This window comes from Periplaneta americana, chromosome 1, assembly GCF_040183065.1.
Source record: "Periplaneta americana isolate PAMFEO1 chromosome 1, P.americana_PAMFEO1_priV1, whole genome shotgun sequence".
Classification (NCBI taxonomy): domain Eukaryota; kingdom Metazoa; phylum Arthropoda; class Insecta; order Blattodea; family Blattidae; genus Periplaneta; species Periplaneta americana.
In genome coordinates, this window is record NC_091117.1 from 203,389,159 (window position 1) to 203,411,071 (window position 21,913).

At 35.6% G+C, this 21,913-nt stretch overlaps 1 protein-coding gene across 2 annotated transcripts in view; it reads left to right on the forward strand.

The window, feature by feature from the left end:
• LOC138706551 (hatching enzyme 1.2-like) overlaps positions 1–15,991 on the forward strand; it is a 37,758-nt gene extending 21,767 nt beyond the window's left edge. For both annotated transcript variants that reach the window (XM_069836015.1, XM_069836004.1), the window contains exons 4-7: positions 5,874–6,003; positions 10,690–10,886; positions 12,886–12,985; positions 15,771–15,991. In XM_069836015.1, the coding sequence (XP_069692116.1) occupies positions 5,874–6,003; positions 10,690–10,886; positions 12,886–12,985; positions 15,771–15,945 (602 nt within the window). In that variant the 3' untranslated portion in view covers positions 15,946–15,991. The remainder of the gene's footprint in view (positions 1–5,873; positions 6,004–10,689; positions 10,887–12,885; positions 12,986–15,770) is intronic.
• The last annotated feature ends 5,922 nt before the right edge of the window (positions 15,992–21,913 follow it).

Consider the following 21,913-nt stretch of genomic DNA (forward strand, 5'->3'; position numbering starts at 1 on the left):
AAATCCCACCCGCACCTACATCAGCCCCTTGCGGCGTCAGCTAGATATCGGAGTATGCATATCCATTCCATAGCATTCCCCGATAGCCGGCTGGTGATGTTCGAAAGGACGAGTGGGATTACCTGCTCGAAACCAGGATATACAGCGAACCTTAGCGTTGACAGCGAGTGTGGTTTAGAAATGCACCTATAATCTTTTCGCTGTAAGAAAAATCCTAATGTAAACAATAGCACGTGACTGAAGTGAGGCTTCATTGGCCGCTGTTAGGCGCCATAGATTTTCAGTACGTGTTCCCGCCTACTGTTGTACATTCTGTTTCATGTTAAACATTTCCCGTTACTCGTCAAGTAGGCCTAACCTCACTACTATGCATTCGTTTGCTTAGGAAACATTTATTTTATAATTATTATAATTAAATTATTTTTAAGTCTTATGTCTTCACAATGGACAGTTGATAATGCAAAAGCCATACTTCAGTACCACGTGCTTACGTGAACAACTACGAGCTCAAGTGACGCCAGCTTGTTACAAGAACAGACTACCTCCGTATTACTGTTGGTATTCATCCGCTTTCATAATACATAACAAAATATAAAAGTAGCTTTTATTTTACATAGCGTTTTACATATGAGTAAAGTTAAATGTTTTATCGTATTTAACAACTATAATTCTATTTTTTTTTTTATTTTCAAATAATACAAGATTGTGGTTTCCAAATACGAACTATATATTCCTGCGTCATGTGAGGGTTTCGACTGGGAGCCAATCACGGGTATGACAGCAACGTGCTTATGTTTACATTAGGATTTTTCTTACAGCGAAAACAGTATAGCTGGAATCATCGTAATAGCATTTTCAGGTGGACCTAACGCTATTCGCTGTCCCACTTTAAGATAATAATATTACCTCTATATTTTATTAGGGCGTAATGTCCTCATTTTTTCTTTTATTTAATGTTTTGTAGCCTGCTGTTGAAAGGAAATACCTCGGTTACGCAATATGCTATTATCTACCGTTACACATTGAATGTAGCCCAAATTTGCAAAACGCTTGGTAGTATGGGCTAAGTCCGCAAAAACAGGACAAAATCCAGTACAAGCTAACTTGAGAAGCGGACAAAAATGGCTAAAATCTTTCCTTGTGGCAACTCGCACAAAATATCTTGAAAACGAACTAGAAGAATTCCCTTTTGAAGAGGTCTTGTTAGATTGACATACCTTAAGGAAATCTTGAACAAAAAAGTGTATATTTACCAAATTTATTTTTGGCCAATTATGTATAAGTAACTCAAACTACAACTAATATTACATATATTAAGATCAACAGAAAGTAAAAAATAATGACAATCTTTAACAGAGAAGTATGTTTGAAAATAAACTAGCCTATGTCATTTGCCTAAATTACTTTGGTAAAGTGACATACTTGAGTTAGTTTTTGCACAGTTCACAAATAAAATTCTTGGTTTTCTTAGGTACACCTGCACATTCATTATGTGCCCATGAAGAACGATTGTTGCACTGCAGTCACGTTTCTTCTGGTTTCCATCGGGTCTAAAGGTCATTGTAGTAGATGCAAAGTGAATCGTCCTCATATCACCATCGGAGTCACAGTCTTTATCTTGGTCTCCATTACTTAGATCAAACTGAAGCTGTTTTTTTTTCTGTTTGCTGAACTTCTTTCTTCTATAGCTCTCTTCGCAGCTTCCTTGAGTCATAGATGTAGTGCCAGAGGGAATCGGGGAGATCTCTTGCGGTGTCACATGAGGTGAAAGTCTCGTTTCTAACACATCCGCTGCATTTGGTGGTGATGGCTCCATATGTTCTTGTTCATTTCTTGTTGCAGAATTGCACCGCTCTGTTGGACCTCTTGACCCGCCTGTAGGTCTGCTTGTGAAAGAGGTTCATTTCCATTTGCTATTGAATTATCATTTTCTGTTTCATCTTCTGGTCTGTCTTTGGGCGCTGTAGCACTAAATAAATTATCAGGAAATATGTCTGGATAGAGTGGACAAATTCCTATTGAAGAAAATCCTCTAAATGTATTGCTGATGGTTATAGCTTTTGCGTAGGCTTCAGGAAATAAGTCCGTAACTTCAAACTGTGTGACCATTCTTCCAGAATGGTTCTTCAGCCACTTTTTAACGATCTGATCATAATATGTCGTCAATGGCCCGAAGAAAGAGGCTCGAGCCGATGGGTGCAGTGAATAGGGAAGACTAACATGACAATGCCGCGTTTCTTAGCATAGTCTAACACTTATGCCCATTCAACAGAAGAAGAATTTTATTACTTTGACTGGCAGCAGCATATTTTTTAAATTCTTCAGCCAGGACAAAAAATTCATCCAACCGGATTCTGCCGCAATTCCGAATGTGCCAGTTGGAGCCACATAAATCAGCTCGTTCTTCCTTACATAAATTATAGTTAGTGGTATGAATGTCCCTGTTGAATTCATACGGCAAACAACAGTAACGTGCTGACCTGTTTCAGCAGTTTTCAGGAAAACTACTTGCTTTTTCCCTTTTGAAGCAAAGACTTCCTGTGTCTTTTGCACAGAGGAAAGACAGATTCTGTCCGTCGGCAATATGGAATTCGGCCGACTCTTCGTGACGCTCTTGGAAATGATTTTAATTGTACAAATGCAGTCCTGAGATTTTTATCGAGTACTGGACTTGACAGGGTAATTTAGTTTCTGACCCGTTTTAATTATCCTCCGGACCCTTTACATCCGGAGGTTACACTTGTTATTTAGTATATAAGTTTTTTAACAAACTTGACATTCGGACATTTTACATCCGAGTATTTTAGAAATACGCCAGATAACTTATTTATGGTAGCATTTGTATTGTTATTTTGTCTCTTTTTAAATACTAGGTAAGGTCAGATTTTTATAATGTTTTATGCATCACCCTGTTGGAACTGCATTTGTATACCTCGTTTTAATCGTGACAACGTTTTTTAGTTCTTTAAGCATTCTGCTTATCGTATAGTCTCTGTTCTGTAAAGAATTTTAGATAAGGGCGCAGATAGCCATAGATGCTGACGCGCCCTTTTTAAACCCCCACTAACTAAGACAGATTCATCTACGTTCCAAATTTTAGTCATCTCGATCTTATGATTGGTCACAACATTCTCTAATGTCTCGAAACGTTCCTTACTTGAGGCTTGTTGAAAGCCTAGGTTCGATCGGCGGATGTCGCTTCTGGTTTCCCCAACGAAATATCTGGATTGCGCAGCCTGAAACTTTTCAGCTAATCTCATCCAGCCATTTCAGTCTCATGATTAAATCTGTGCTCCAAGTGGTTTCTTTCTGCTAGCTGATATTCTAAGTTTTTCACATCATCACAAGATATACCGAACACACTCGATGCCATCTTCTTGACGTGTCTTACGAGCCTGTATCTAATTCTTTGGAGAATTTATTTATTTATTTATTTATTTTTTTATTGCTAGGAAGTTTGAAATAAATACAAGTTAATACAATGTAAGATAAACTAGCCCAATCCTGAATGAGTAAGACTCGTGCTCAGGAGGGTATTCCAATACAGACAAAAATAAAATTAAAATTGAGAGTGAATACAGATTAAAAAGTGTTTAATATGTTTAAACCCAAAGCTATAAATCCAATACAAATTTGTTGCAAAACTCCCTAATTCTTTTTCTGTACCAGTCACTCGTTCATTTCTTCCAGAAGCTTTCTGGCGAAGTGTAACTTGGGGAAGGCTAAACGTCTTTGAAGCTTTGAGCCATCCCATTTCTCCTTCTGTTACACCATTTGAATTTCATCCCATGACTGCCGCTTTGACTTTCTTTCATATTTTGCCCAAATAGCCATTGATGCTGACGCGCCCTTCAAATTTCACTATCTATCTATCTTCATATTTTGCCACCACGATAATCTGAAATGTTAAGTGACGCATTTCTTAAATTACAGTCCTACATATATATTGAATAAAACGTTATCTTAGGTTTAAATGATAGGTCTAATAAACCAGATCTATAGTATCTATCAGTGGATTTCCACAGCGTACAAAATGTTTGCTGTTATAAATTATATACAATAACTATATTGCTTCACAGTCTCAATTCATGTGTTTTAGCCATAACGCGATTTTACAAAATCGAAGTAGACTTAAAATGATATAAAAAAATCTACAGACTCGCCAAGCCTAGCTCATTCACTACGCGTTAAATTACAGTAATGAAACTTCAATTAATATAAATAATGAAAATATACTTATTTTAAGAAAGTATAAGGTTTTATTGATTTATTTACTTAGAAGAAATTACTAACTCACCCATCTTAAAATCAGCTAACTTAGATCATTTCTGTTTTAAGCAATAATCTCTCCGAAAATGTAATCGCGCAGTGAGGAAGGTGCAGGTAAATATCACATAATTTCACAAAAGTAATAACCATTGTTGCTGACGCGCCCTTCACATTTCACTATCATGATCAAGGTTGCTTTTGGAAGGTTGTAGATTCTTGCAACTTCATTTAGGCCTGCGTCTCCATCACGGAAAGCTGTCATAGCCCTTTCCATATCTTCTACTCCCCATATTCCGTATTTACGTTCTTTAGCCATTCTAAAACAAAATAATTATTTAGGGGCTTGTTTTGCTATTAATTTATTTATTTACTTAATTGTTAAAATAATAAGCTATCATATTTTGAATATACATATATAGACTTTTTGTTTTAAATTTAGTCTTCCTACTAAATAGAAGCATTAACAAAAAAAAAACTTTTTCTCAAATCGCTTAGCATATTTTATTTTGTCAATGCATTCCGGTATTTTTGCTATATTAATTCATATTTAATAATATGTATTATACTTTTTAAGTTTAGTGCATATGAAATTTCCGTCTAATCATTACACAGTAGTTTTAAATAGATGAATAATGAAAGAAAAAAATTTTTTTCCAATAAAATTATAAATTCTTAGCAATGAATATTCATATCCTCCACTGTTTCATATGCAAATTTTGTAGCATAGCATATAATACTCGTAGATATATCTATTTGCACGAGATATTCACAGTTTGAAGTTCCTAAAACAACAACAACAAGTTCCTAAATTGGACCAGTTCAATATAGGATTCACACGGTGGTTCAAATTACAGGCAACGCCATTTAGATTCTTTAGTAACTGTGAAACACGGAAACCTGTTGCTTGAAAAAGCTTACGTATGGATATTGTTGCTATGTAACTACTTCATAACATGCAATAGATTAAGATTATCACAATCTTACCTGATTTGTCATACAAGCTTACCTAGGAGAGTTGAATACTACATCAGGAGCACCATAACCGAGTGTTTCAATTTAAGACACGGTTCAATATAGGGACTTCTCCCCTACTTTATTTTCCCAATTCTGAAATTTTATACGAGTGCGTGAGAACTACAAATTAAAACAGGAATTATTAGGCCTACAAATAAGTTGGGCGCTACCGCTGTGCAATAATGATTAGAACATCTGATCGTGAAACGAGATGGTTCCAAATACTGGTTGGGACAAGAGTTACCTGCTTAAGGTGTCTTCAGGGATTCTCTCTCAACCCATTAAGATCAAAGCTTTGTAACTTTCGGCGCTGGACCATGGACTTATTTCGCTGCTATTATCACTTTCATTTGACTCAAATGCTATATAGGCCTAACCATTGCAGAAGCGTCGTAAAATTAATAAACCAATTAAAAACATAAGCTGATTGATGCTTGAAAGATAACAGTATAATACTCAATGTTCCTCGAAAACTCTTACGACTATCTCAGTGAAATTTTGTGAAGTGGATTATGAAATCATGTTGAAAGAAAATTGTGAATTTTAAGAACAATTAATTTTGTTGTTAATTGTTTGATTTTCTTCTGCAGAAACAACAGACTACGTTACGATCTACAATGCTATCTTAACTCTTAATTTCCTTACGTGTATTAAGTTCGTACCTTGGGATGGAAAAGCTAAGGACTTTCTACTCATCTGGCCTATGAAGTATCCTGAAGGGTAAGACTATTCATATTGGGTTTCTTTTTAAACAGATTAACTTACTCATACCTACATATGATAAGGAAAAACATAAAAAACTGCATGTTAAAATGTTCACATTAACCATTTTCCTAATAGCTTATTTATTATAATTGTTAATCAGTCACCGGTAGGGGAACTTGGGGCAAGACGGGGTAGTTAATGTTTGGATGCTTGGTAGCAAATAATGTAAATGTATGTGTTTATATATATATATGCTTTTATTACACTGTAAACAAGTAACAAATATGCACTTCGAGTGAAGTCTGGTCACTATAACCTTAAAATCAATTAGTTTTTTGAAATGTGTATTTTGCCCACCTATAGGGCAAAATGGGGTATCTATTTTTTGTAATAATTAAATGATAAAAGTGGCAAAAATTGTACACTGTAAGTGTGAATACTACAACATTTTACAAGTTTACTTGAGAAAAAATCATTATTGGCAAAATACGCAAATGTGCATGGCATCTTCGTCTTCACTGCGCAACAATTGTGAGCCCATTTCAGACATGATACTATCTAATTCATCATTCTTCTGAGAAATGGCAGTAGAGGCAATCATCTTCTTCTTCACTGCTGCTAGATGTTGGAGGATGTGCGGAACGAGTAATCTGATTACGCCTTTTGCCATTCGTAGCACAGGTTTTCTCTTGTCCAGTTTTGGGGCAACTTTTCGGGAAAACAAAGCTTCTTTTTACTACAGTTTTTTTGTATTGTTTTCCATTCTGAGCATCTAGTAGCTCTTGTTTGTATGGAGATGAAGTTAAGATGGTGGTTTTCCCACGTTTTCTTGAAGCACTTTTGTTATTTTGTGCCACTTTGGGTACAGCCAAAATATTTTCAGGGCTGGTACACTGTAAACTACTGCCGCTTGGACTGATTATCTCTTCAGCATTGTCTGGGGTTGGTGATCGCTGCCAAGTGCAAACTGAACCCTCTTCTTCATTTAAGCCTACATTGACGACTGAGAGTTGAATATCTGTCGTTGCAGAAGGCAAGAAATCTTTATCACTGAATACATTCATGTCAACAGGCCAGATTCCAGTTTTCCGGAACGCGTTCACAGCAGTGATCATTGTTGCCGCTTGCATGGAAGCTACGTCGAACAATGAAGCAATTTGAAAGAAAGTCACAACTTTCCCAGGATTAGACCTTAGCCATTTCCGAATTTAGTGCTCATAATATTCACTTAATAACTTCATAAATGCTACATCAAGTGGCTGTATCCTATGAGAACAGTGAGGTGGGAAACATAACAATATCACTCCAGCATGCCGCCACTAATGCGGAGTCCAGCGAAGTTTTCTCTCAGACGGTGAGAACCAGACTTATTCCGACGCAAAGCGCGGCGCAGAAAAGCATCACAACGGACAAAATACGAATTCACCAATGGGAAATGAACTTTCGAACGCGGAAATAGCCTGGTGTCCCGATATATGAAATAATAAAGAAAACACAACTAGCGGAAAGAAACAAAACTAAAACACAGAGCCATCTATAAGAGTGGAAAGAAATTAACGCGAAAAAAAGAAAAGGTCATAAAGGATAAAAAAAATCAATAAAATGAAACAAAGTAAAAAAAAAAGGGTGCCGGAAAAACAATCGGTATACTCTAATGAACTGCTTGTACCCGTGTTTTCCGATGTACGACACCATTTGTTGATCAGAAACATTTTGTCATAAAACTGACAATGAGTATGAAATATTAAATAGTGGCTCCTTTGAACAGCAAGAAATTTAAAACAAAGAACTCTAACAAACTTAAGTCACGTTCTGTTTCTGAAGGGCAAGTATTTTTCTCTTAAAATAATTCTTTGCGCAGAACAACCTCATTCCTTTTGCCCTGGCTTCTAAGGGTAGGTACACGTTGGAGCAACGATAAACGATAAAAGAAATGACCTAGCGACGCTTTGGTATTATCAAAGAATCAAGTGTTCATATCGGAGCGACGAGGACGCGGGAAGCGAACATTTTGATTTATCAGTAAAAGATATTCTATACGTCCACTTAATGAAAGAAGATATATAGGAAATATCAGCTGCTAGGTTCAGTTTAATATAATTTAAATACGTACAAAATTGAACCCGTTTCTCATCCCAAAGGTAGTATAAATTCGTTGTACTGTGATTGGTTATTGTGATCACATAATGTATCACGAATAAATACACAACTGATCAATTTGCCAATATCTACAACAATTAATTTAATATGCCGAAATAATAGTAAATCTATTAATATTCGGATATATTGACAACCACCGGTCATTATACAGATCAATATTATCTTAATCAGAGATTATATAAACGACAAAAGCGAAGAAAATGGAACTTATCTTTTTCGTCGCTTCTATCGTGTATCTTCGCTTTTATCGTTACTCCAATGACAATGCATGCTTCAATTCTCTCTGATATAGCATCGCTGCATCTTTTATCGTTTATCGTCGCTCCAACTTGTACGTACCCTTAGAGACACATAGGTGTCTCTCCCTGGGTTTGTTTTAGAACCTCAATGAAATGATAAAATATTTGTATGGCTGGCGTTAAAAAGACAGTTGACTTTCATATGGTATGATTCACAGTTGTTTGTGGTGCGTCCAATTGATTATTGTTCTGCTTACATCACTGGAGGGCAAAGATGGTGCTACGAATGGCACTCTGGTATACTGGCGCGAGAGGTGGCAAGACTTACAAAATCATTTGAAATATAGAATATGGTGGCAATGGGAAGGAGAATGGTGTGCACAAGAGGGAAACAAATTACGAAGAATAAATAATACTGTTCGAGTTTGGGATTCGTCCACAAGAGCGTCACGACACGAAGAAGTTTTACTCACCCGGTTGAGGATTGGCCACTGTCATCTGACACATGGCCATCTGCTACGTGGCGAGCCTCAGCCGGTGTGTGATCTATGCCATGTTCCACTGACCGTGGAACATTTTTTATTGCATTGTAGAAAATATGACCGTGTCCGTCGGCAATATGGAATTCGGCCGACTCTACGTGACGCTCTTGGAAATGATTTTAATTGTACAAATGCATTTCTGAGATTTTATCGAACACAGAACTGGATAAGGTGATTTTGTTTTCTATTGACCCGTTTTACTTATCCTCCGGACTCTTTACATCCGGAGGTTACATATTTTGTTATTTAGTATATAAGTTTTTTAACAAACTTGACATTCGGGCCTTTTATATCCGAGTATTTTAGAAATACTCCAGACAATTTATTTATGGTAGCATTTATATTATTATTTTATTGTCTCTTTTTAAATACTAGTTAAGGTCTGACATTTTTATAATGTTTTATGCATCACTCTGTTGAAACTGCATTTGTGAACCTCGTTTTAATCGTGACAACGTTTTTTTAGTTCTTTTAAGCATTCTGATTATTGTATTATGTCTCTGTTTTGTAAAGAATTTTAAATAAGGGCGCAAATAGCCATAGTCGCTGACGCGCCCTTTTTAAACCCCACTAACTAACTCACTGGAGGGAATATGGCGTCTTCTGAGATGTAGGCTAAATGTCTGCAATGTAGTTTGAACTCCTTTATTCCTCGTATGTAGGGTTTTAATGACATATCTATGAAGCTTTCCTCATCTTAGGGTTGCACAAAAGATGTCCAAAAAATAAATTAACTAATTCTTCTGTCCTCCTCGATACATACTGCTTAGTCCTAGCCAACCATTTACTATTGACACATTCATGCACCAATAAATTATTCTGTTCTTCCATTTTACAGACCTTATGTCAATTCTGTATAATTCAAACAGCATGTCAGCCAAGTCCACTCCACTCATAAATATCGACGGCATAGTAAGTCGGAAGTATAACAGCCCCGTGCCTAAAATCTTGAATTCGTCATGAACTTCTCTGCCCCGATATGATCCAGCCTTTCAGTTCATGTTTCGTATTTAATCTTGCAATTAATTTTTTTTTTTCATTGATTCTGGTTCACGTTAACACTTTGTTTAAAAACTTAAAATTGTTTAACGATACGTTAAAAGTGTTAAATTTTTTTAAAAAAGGTTATGTACCTTAGACAGACGGCCCGTTTCGACGCCGGTTCTGCGTCATCTTCAGTGTCTTACGAATACTGTTGTTCCTGTTGATCTTGCATACTGCTATTTGCATTCGTCAGTTGTAGGGGTGGGGGTGTGTTGCTCCTATGGTGGGGGCTGGTTGTTTGTGTGTTATTATGACGTATCATGACATCGAATAATGTATGGGTATTGAACTGTAATTGTGTATTAAGTATATGTTGTGGGTATGTTATTGTATGTTTGTATATTTCGTATTGTTCTAAGATGTTTAACTGGGGACTTTTTTGGTGTGATGTGTAGAATTTCCATATCTATTTCTATATTATTGTAGTCATGATTATTGTTGATTATATGTTCTGCGTAATTTGATGTGATGTATGGTTTGGTTATAGCTCTTTAATATGTTCATTATATCTTGTTTGAAAATTTCTTCCTGTCTGTCCTATGTAAAAATGTGAGCTGTTATTGCATTTTAGTTTGTAAACCCCAGTTGAATTATATTTATTTGAATGTTTGATGTGATTATTTACATATTTCTTTAGATATTTTTTTTTTTCAAATGCGACAACGTTCCACAGTACGAAATGAACATTTGTGGAAACGAAACGTCTATTTTTGCAGGTGCTGGTCCTACGTAGGGCGTTTCGGGGGCCCACAAATCGTGTCTCTGCTACCCCCGAACGAAAAGGGGCCCAACTGTCTGGGTGGAGAGGGCCGCTCAATACATGAACTACTGCATGCCCTAGGCATCTTCCACGAGCAGTCCAGGGCTGACAGGGACCAGTTCGTGGACGTGCACGTGGAAAACATTATTCCGGGTGAGTGTTGCAAGCAGGGATAAATTTACGAGTTAGCAGATTAAGCAGTCGCCTGTGACGCCAGAATTTTAGGGACGGAATTAACGTTTATGATTTAATGCAGCGTTGTCAGACAGAGGCTAAACGGAGCGGAGCGCTCCACTAGACTGGTTGCGAGCTCCGGTGTTTCCACAGACATAAGCAAGTTCACGCTCCGACCTAGCTCCACAACCGGTTTTGGAGCTTACAACTCTGACACTACTGATTTAATGAATGTAGAACGGAGAAGACGGTCTTGCATATGTGTGTGACTTGGACATTACACTTGATGCCCTCATCCATCTACACACCTAGATATTTAACAAAGGGACTGAATGGGATTATAGTTTCATTTAATTTTACAGAATTTATAACAGCGGATTTTCAAATGCATAAGAGCCGTTGTTGCCCGATTAGAATTGCCTGCGACTTATTTGGATTTAAAGTAAGTCGAATTTTGTGGACCATGCTGATATTGAGTTCAAGCCACAGTTCAATTCCTTTGTATCCATTCTTTGTATAATTTTACACTTTCAATATGGTTTGCCTTTATGTAACCCATTGTCTTTCAATGTTTATAATGTAACAACTGTTCAATTTAAGGGTTAATGATGATCTATATATATACACTGCAAGTGGGCAAGCACCCGGTGGCAGTGGTATATACAATATAAACAATACACAATAAAATGATAAGCAATTGGTCTATTGTGTCATTTAGAGTTTTGGGTCGCGTATGTGCGTATATAACGCCATTATCAGCATAGAACATGTATTTACTATGTTTTAGAGCAGTGGTCGTCAGCACTCGCTGAATTGGGTAAAGGGTAAGCGGTGCAACATAATATGCCCCGTCGTGCAGCAGAAAGAGGGAGGAAGCGTACTCTCCAGCAGTTGGCTTCACTGTGTAGCAACACATGTCTCGCTGTGAATACATAAGCATAGCTGTCCCCACACATATTACACAAACACCCGGAGGTTACATTTTTTAGTATATGATTTTAACAAATTTGACATTCGGACCTTTTACATCCGTGCATTTTAAAAATGCGCCAGACAATTTATTTCTGGTGGCATTTGTTTTATTGTTTTGTTGTTTCTTTTTAAATACTACTTAGTGCCTGAGAACTTCTCGCTTTTATGGTTTTTATACATCACCTTGTTGAAACTGCATTTGTTTGCCTCGTTTTAACTGTGACAACGCTTTTTAGTTCTTTTAAGCATTCTGGTTATTGTATTGTGTTTGTGTTATTGAAAGATTTTAGATAAGGGCGCAAATAGCCATAGTAGCTGACGCGCCCTTTTTAAACCCCACTAACTAACCATATTACACAGTTTTTAGTTCTCGGTGTAGTGTATAATGTAACGATGAAGTACTAAATAATGTGCAAAATTCTACTTCCATATCTACATCTTCATCTTCTAATTCTATGTCCATTGTAGGCTATCTCAAAAAAATTACATTCCTTCATTCAGATTTGATAACTGCGTTTTCAACAATTCCTAATTTAATTAATGTATTAATCTGGTTACTTGTAATCATATTATAAAATGTTTAAATTAAATTATGATTTGAGCAGATAATGAAAATGTATTTCCGTTATAATAATAAGAGAAAAGTGCAGTACATGTAATTAACATTATTAAACCTGTATTTCACTTTTCACAATTGGCATTGCTGAATAACATCGAATTTTTTCATTGCAGTAATCGATATTCATCTATTTCAACTTCACAATGTCTGAATAGGTTAGGTATTCGTAAATATACAATTGTTAACATTTTGTGAGCGAATTTTAGATATATATTATTTAAATTTTTATTTTATTCACGAAGTAGTCCTAATAAATATCACTCGAGGTCTGAGATTTCGTTCCCGAAATCTCAGACCTCGAGTGACATTACTATAGAAAAATGTTTGAAATCGCTGGAATTTTCAGCAGATACATTGCACTTATCATATATATTTCCTTTTTGCCAGAATTTCTAGTGAATTTTAACAAAGAGAGTCTGGAAAACACGACGTACAGCTTCGAGTACGACTACGAGAGCATTATGCACTACGGAGCGTACTATTTCAGGTAAGATCATGTTTCATTTCACAATTGATTATATATCACAGTGAGAGTACTCAGAAAACACTGATGTTGGGTTGCAAGAACGCATTTATTCCCTCGTTAGCCGCTAACGGACCAGTAAGTTCGAAAGACGCGTTGCAAGAAACATCTTTACTGTTATTGGTCCGTTAAAGGATTCACTAATTTATAGATCTGATATCCCTTCTATAATAATATTTATTACTCCGTTAGGCTGCCATCTTATGTACATTTTGTGCATTGGCGAGTAGTTTATATAATTTGATGCATCATAATGTTATCTGTATGAGATTCAGGCATGCGATATTTTGTACAATATACGAGTATCTATATACACGATATAAAAATAATATTGCATATCGATGGCTAAGAAGTGATATTTCGTATCTGTAAATTTGCAGGTAAATTAAGAAAAAAAAATTGGTTTAGAAATTATTTCTTCGAAATAGACGAACGTTTATGTATGTTTCTGCTTTGCAAGATCTTCTACTCGAAAACAAAATATTTGTACATAGTGCAATTTTGTGAAGAAAATAATAATGTAGTTACCGCTAATCTAAGTAGTAGTAGTAGTAGTAGTAGTAGTAGTAATAATAATAATAATAATAATAATAATGTAGTTTAACTAAGTAACTATTTTTGTAGATACGAAGCATCTCTTCTTACGGTAATTTGTTTATTTTTTAAATTATATATATATATATATATATTTAATGTTTTATTTATTAATTTAATTATTTACTTATTAATTCAGTTATGTAGTTATTTATTTATTCATTCTTCGAATAGCGAAGTTATTATTTGTTTCTTTATTACAGACTCAAGTTCATCGTCTGACGACGATGTTGTGTGTTCTGTAGTCTTTATTTTCTATAAAATCAATGCACTCGTGCGCTATTTCTAATAACTAGACTTAGTTGAATTGCCACACGCAGCATGCAATCCGGTTGCCGATGTACGGTAGTATAGAGGAGCTGAGCGACCGCCCGGTCTCGTAGTATAAGCAGTTCATGTTAAGAGTCGTGACCGGTCCAAATAGATAGAGCAGCTACAGCTAATGTATACCTATGTAAGCACTTGTTTCTGTATTACTGTGGTTGGAATAGTCAAAGCTTAACATTTGTTCAGTGCAGACAAGAATTCAATCAAACATACTACAATGAGAGTGTTGCTGTTCCAAACAATTGCCCCTGGAATATCCTTACTCCCGCAGCCAGCCTTGACTCTGGAAAACGTGGTTGGATGCTGTTAATTATTATGCAGAATGTTACGGCAAAATAATGGAGATAATTTATGCATTGGATAGCACAGGTAGTTCCGCTGTTGCAGCTGTAAAATCATTGCCTTCTGAACAGCTATTGGAAGATATTCTGTTCATTGATTCTAATTTTAAAATCGTGTCCTAAAGCATCATCCTGTTAGAATCGTCTAAACTACAACTCTCAGAAGCTCTTAATAGGCTATAGTGGATAAAGTATCACAAACCGTTATCCAAAATAACAGTTCACTAATTTCAGAAAAAGTGAAATGTAAGTTGGGAAACATTATTGCTAAAAATTCTCCTACTCACAACTTCGTATTATAAATGATGTGCTATCAGGTCACGACAAGACGTCTGCAGTTGGTGTACTAGAAAGTAGTGACATTCCGTTCTTCAAATATGCACCTATTACATCGTGTGTTGTTGAACGTACATTTTCCCAATATAAAAACTGTTTGAGTGACCATCGGAGGAGGTTCACTTTGCAGTCGCTCAAAATGTATGTAACTCTTCACTGCAATGCACATATTCAAGGATGATGTGAGTATATTGCATTATATTTTAAGAGTTAATATATCTCGCTACAAAATAATTGTGTATTTACATGTTTAGACATATCCTACCTCATTGATCATTCATTATATTTCTTGAATGCAGGATACAGGTTTTATTGTAACCGCAGTATACTGCTCAGTGTTTACATCAGAGGCATACTCCATCCGTTGCACGCCCCCTTCTCATACAGTCTTATACCGCGTGCATAGTAAACCTTACGGTTCTCGTGGCAATTCCACTAAGTCTACCAATAACAAATAGTCACATTTATCTTTTTCACTAAAATTTCTGTTCCTACTTTCCTTCTATTGTAAATTTTGACAGCAATAAAAGCAATGCCTCACATCAGTCTCGCAGCCGATATTCACTTTTTATTCATTCACGTACTATTGCGTCACTTGTGAAATCCAAAGATGCTTGGTTAACGATCCATTAACTAGTGGAGCATTAAATGTTTCTCTGCAACCCAACAATCCAGAAACTTTGAAGATCCACTAACTAATGAAGGCATACATTATTTATAGGTCTGTTTTCTTGCAATCCAGCATGAGAGTATGTCGGACTAATTAACGTTGTAAATATTCCACTAACAGCGAGAAAATAAAACACGTCAGTAAACAATAACCAAGTATTTAGTAGCAATGCGCAATTTTGCATGGCAACCAAGTATGCATTACTTTCTGTCTCAAGTGCAGTGATAATGTATGAATAAAAGATGGGTTTATACTGTAAATATTCAAAATCTGTGATAAAGTGTTACGATGAGAACATAAGATGAACTGAAAAGTTTTCAAAATAACAGTAGGATTCTAATCTCTGCGTCAGGTACGCAGTGCGTTTATTTTAAGTACTACGATGCAACAATGGAAGATGCAATCAAATGGGTATTCTAGTTTGTTCGCTCATATAAGTATTGCTCACTATAGCTTAATTAATTTTTATCTGATATTTCAGCAAAGGAAAAGGCCTGCCTACGATCACGCCAAAGAAGAAAGGCATCAAGCTCGGTCAGAGAAGCGCAATGAGTGAAACGGATTGCCTCAAGATAAATGATTTGTATGGATGTTTGGACAAGAGCTTGTATCACAGAAGAAAGTATTATACTTTGTGTAAATTCATGGGGCTCTAGCAATAACTTTTGTATAACTACTAAATAAATTTTGTTACGACTCTTACTGGTAAAGTTGTTAGTAGATATTATTGAACTGAGTTAATGTTGACTAAAGATATTCATCTACATTGCAACTTAAATTGCTTGCCATGTCGAGTTGCGAAAGAAAAGTTGAATTACACAATGTAAACAAACGCGCTACTTGAACATTTTCAGATGCCACTCACAAGTTTTAAGTTGCGTGCAATTTCAAAAGTGACATCGTGTACACAGCAAAATGAATAATTGCGCCATCTGAAGTAGTTCGAAAAATTTTAATAATTTTGGTTGCGCAACATCATTTTAATGTACTTGGATACTGCATAACCCATGTGTTCGGTGAATTGAACAGTCTGTTCAAGACTATTGTTATTGTTGTATTTTCAACAATACGAGTTAAATTTAGTATATGTTTAGTACCTACACTAAAATACACGCATACTGTATATAGTCCCGTCGCTCTTATTTCCGGCAGCCAATAACGTTGCAGGTCGGCTACATTTAAAAGTGTGCGTCTTGTGATTCTCTGCAGATGACGTTGTGCATTTCCTAAGACTCGACAAAACTTATTATAATCGCCCGCCATTTTGACTCTTTCGCTGGCGCTCGCAGAAAGCACACGAGGACGTTATTTGCCGTTCAATTATTTGCTCAATTACAGTGCGTTTGATTTATTATCATAGGAGCTATGATATGATAATGTTTAACGGTGCGACAAATAGATTCCTCGTCTGGTAGCTCGGCAACGAAAGAACAAAAATGGCAAACGATATTACCTATGTACCTAGACTTTATAGAGCCTTCACTTCCTAAGACGTAAGCAAAGAGGAGGAGTCACGCCGAAAATAACAGCGACAAGACTATAAATAATGTTCTCTTCATCGCAAAGGTAGCAATACCAGGATTATTTCGTCTTCTTTTGAGTGTAGGTCTATTTTTTTTACAACTTTCTTTGTCTATTCATTTTGTGCTGTGTTTGGGAGCATATGTTTTTTCTTTTGACTCACAAATATAGTTTTCTTGAGAAGAATAACCTTTATTATTTACAGCAAGCTTTCTATTGATATTTCTGATTGACTTTTTTTCTTTGGAGTAGGAATTATATCTCCGAAATGTAGGTAGGTATTTTCTTGGATGTAACGGCTTCTACTGCTTTCTCTAATGCTTCTTTGGACAAATTACCTCTTTTCTTTCCATTTCGGGGTGATGCCATGACTTTAAAACAAAAGAAAAGATACAAAATATATTGGAAATTAATGTATAATCAATTTGGCGTAGTAGGTCATATTGGTTTCACTTGACTCATCTAATATATAAAAGTGAATGTGGGTATGTATGTATGTTCTCTATACAAATCTACACGCTTTGACCGATATATGCCAAAGTTTGCACATTTAACCTTCATAACCAGGAGAAAAACATAGGCTATATTAAAATTGTGCAAATGGACGTTACATTAATTAAAAAATAAAAAAATAAAAGTAAGTACAATCAAACATTCATGTGTAATACTAAAATGCAATCTTCTATAGTCAATTGTTTTTTTATTATTGTCTGTTGTATTCAACGTCGACTTTCACGGGGCCATGGAAATTATAACACGAAATTAAAATATAACATTGTTGATACACATCATGAAGGCTAAAACTAGATAATTTGTGCAATAAGTATCTTTACGCAGTCCAGGATCTTATGAATTTCTCGATGCAGTTGTATATAGTGAGCAGACTGTGTTTTATTCAACTGAATTCTAGAATTCTTTCAGACTACAAAGACTGCTACCACATAATTTAGTTAATATTGAATAACCAGAAGTAACTAATGGCCTTAACTACACCAGAATAAATAAACAAAAACAAATAAATATATAAATTTAGAAAAAAAAAAAAACATTGAACGTCAGGCACATGAGACATGTTTTCTTTTCGGTGCCTGATTTACAACTGTTTTAAATTGAGTTAACGCTTGGCAGGCATTTCGCTAAGGAGTTCATCAATTCATGTAAGTGACGTTAAGTAAATATTCATCTTACCTTAGTAAAGACAATTCGTTTTGATTGTGTATAGTTAGGTTTCCGAGATTTCCGAAAATGTAATAACCAGTTTAATTAAAAATAGAAGCAGAAAGGAAAACCCGTGCAACGCCGGGTGCTTTCAGCTAGTTAATAATAATTGTACCAAAAAAAAAAAAAAAAAAGAAAAAAAAAAAAAGAATATAACTTGGAAAGTAAAACCTATTTAATTCATTTCAAAAAAAGGAAATACACTACTGAGATTCCATAGTAGTAACGAAATTACGTAAACAAAACTAAGAAGTTAAATTACTTACCTACTTGGAATAAAAATTATAACTTCGCTTTGCGCTTAACAACTAACAAAACACTGCGGCTTATATTTCCCCTCAGCGCATTCTATGGACTGACTGTGGAAAACCAATTTCCGAAATGACTCGAAGGTAATACCACAGTCTACTATATACAGTCGCGAAGCTTGAGGTGATTTTTTGCAAATCTCGTGATAAAGCGCTCCAAGCGGTTAACAACTAGAAACAATAGACTGTCCACGGTCGACTTTGGACTGTATCGTATTTCCATCGAGTGCTAGCTCGTTGCGTATTTCACATTGATGCTTGTGAAATGTTCGTTATTGGTTGTAATGAAAATGTTAATGGCTAAAATACAATAATTGGAATAATAATATTTTACTAGAGACGTAGAAAATTAAGTTTGTTTTAATGAAATTTATTAATCACGTTTTATTTTCAATTCTGGTGGGATTATTATTGCTTAGGCCTACTTCTTTTTCAAAGGATGTTTTTAATTATAGCTGTTAATTTTGTTGTTATTTTTATTTGTTACTTTACTAGAGACGTAGAAAAAGTCTGTTACAATAAAATTTATTGATCACGTTTTATTTCCAATTCTGGTGTGATTATTATTGCTTAACCTCATCCCACTTTGTTAACTACGTAAGCCTACACTACAAGTACCGGTACACGTAAGTCACTCCATTAATTCATATTTCCATTATTATTGTTGTAAAGGGAAATGCAAATTAATATTTATTGGTTTCATAGTTAATTATCGCTATAATCTTGAATGAGTGAAGCGATTATAGTAAATTTCAGTTCGTTTTGCACAAACAAAAATAATATTAACCTAATCCTTGCAGGTATCTTCGAGTTTATGGTGGAATTTAATATACTTCATTAAAATAATAAATTAACTTTATGCATTTAATATTTCAATAATGGAAGGAGGGTGTTAATATTTCCAAAAGAACACAACGAAAGTGTAACATATTTTTTCGTCTACTAGGAGAGAGATCTGCGATGATGAGGCGATAGTAGCGATCCTAGTGGTGGGCAACTACCCATGTTTGCATTTTTAGTACATATTGAGCTTCGCGACTGTATATAGTAGACTGTGGTAATACTGCACCATCTATCGCATTTTCGTCACAAATTATAGTAGCCTATATAGCATATAGGCCCTATTGGCTAAGGGTACGTACACGTTGGAGCGACGATAAACGATAAAAGAAGCAGCGATGCTATATCAGAGAGAATTGAAGCATGTATTGTCATTGAGGTGTGCATATTGGAGTAACGATAAAAGCGAAGATACACGATAAAAGCGACGAAAAAGAAAAGTACCATTTTCTTCGCTCTTGTCGTTGATATGATCTCTGATTAAGATAATATTAATCTGTATAATTACCGGTGGTTATCAATATATCCGAATATTAATCGATTTATTATTATTTCGGCATATTAAATTAATTATTGTAGATATTTACAAATTGATCAGTTGTGTATTTATTGGTTATATGTTATGTGATCACAAGAACCAATCACAACACAACGAATTTATACAGTGAAACCTGCCTTTGCGGTCACTTCATTTAAACGGCCACCTGGCCAAAAGGCCAATTTTCTCTGGAACCAATTGGATTTTCCATAAGATCAATACAAATTCTCCCTCTATTTAGCGGCCACCTCATGCGCCGACCAGCGGCCGGGGTCTATTTGGATTGGAACCTGACTATAACAGTCACTGTCCAACAAAAAATCTTTTCACGGATACTATCTGACCTATTTTTTCGATGGTTAGAGGACAGGGGACAATAGCTAAGCGTATAACAGTACACCCTCCATATCTTGGGGTTAGTTGGTTACTGTTTATGACTCTTTTGTCACTTTCCACTCCGACCCTGCACAGCTATAAATTCTTACTCGTTTTTAAAGGATTGCAGTGGCGTAGCGTGAAATTTTGAGTAGGGGAAGCTAACTCAAGTTGTCTTTCATGCAATATGAGAAAACGTATTACAAAAATACAGTCTTAAAATAAATACAGTAGTAGTCAATTTCAAGTCAGCAGTCGAAGATTGGTTGGAACAACGTAAGTAACACCAATAAGGCATGACCTCAAATGATACGTAATAAAATATGATTTCACGGTTTACACATATCTCTTAACAAATAGACACGTATACGTATAACATTAGCTCACTCCCTGTCATACTTAGAGAAATCACAATATTAGTATCATTACGTAAGTTTGCGTCTGTCTTTTGGTTGTGTGCTTCATTGACAACAAGGGAGTCGGTCATTTGTTTTTTAAATCACACTTTTGTTCGTAAGTCAGTTTTGATAATACAATTGTCCTAAAAAAAATTCAAGTAAATTAGTGTCAGGAACTTATTTCGCTCATTATTTATTATATCAGCCACAATGCACACTAACACTTCAACTGAACACAACTGACGAAAAGGGATAACGCGGAAACTACTTATTTTAAATGTTAAAGCTACCTTCTTTGCGAGCCTTGCGACTAGGGTAGCTTAGGAAGGGATGGAAAATCTGCGGGGTGGATTACACGGAAGAAACCGGTCTGCTTGGAAGCTGGTGAGTGCAGGCTTCTTGTTTACTGCTGCATCACAAATCATCCTGAGCTGCCGCATCACAATATTTAACGCGTAAATATAAATTCTATTAAAACTAATAAATAATTTTCTTCATAAACTGCAGGTTTATTATGAAATTGTTATTAACTGGGGAAGCTAAGCTTTTTAGCTTACATTGACGCTACGCCACTGAAGGATTGAAACACGGACTTTTTCTATCGAAAATGTCACACTATGTTTTAGGTCAGTAGTTAACCATTTGAATTTTTTAATTTATTTTTTTCCTCCTCTTTCTTTCTTTGTCTATTTGGACCAGCTTTCATGAATGTTTCTTCTTTTCATACAGGTTTCAGAGCCCTCCCTAACAAAACTTTAAGTTTTAAGAAAAAAGACTGTAAAGGGGGGAAGTTGGCAAAAGGCAGAATAACCCTGCTGTTTTTTTGTAATGCTGCAGGAGAAAAAGAACCACTCTTAATGATAGGGAAATCATTGAAACCGAGATGTTTGAAAAATGTTGACATGGGCTTATTGGGGGTGAAGTGGACTGCCAACAATAAAGCTTGGATGGCATCATCATTGTTTGAGAATTGGCTATGCAATTTCAATTCGAAGATTAAACGACAAAATCGCAATGTGATCCGTGAAATTGGTGTTTCTTCCTACAAATACGGTATCACACCTCCAGCCCCTTGAACAAGGTACTATTCAGTCATTTAAACTGAGGTACTGCAAGCGAGTTTTGAAAATGCTAGTTGCCAAGAATGGAAGAGGCTGACATTAATATGCACGATTGTTGTACACGCACAAAGCTAAAACGTCAATGAAATTAAGTGTTTTCATGCTGATTCATAAAAACCGCAACCTTAATCAAGCGGCCACCTGATAAAACGGCCATTTTACAAGATAACTTCAGATGGCCGCTTTAGACAGGTTTCACTGCACTATCTTTGGGATGAGAAACTGGTTTAATTTTGTACGTATTTAAGTTATATTAACCTTGAACTAAGCAGGTGATATTTCCTATATATCTTCTTTCATTAAGT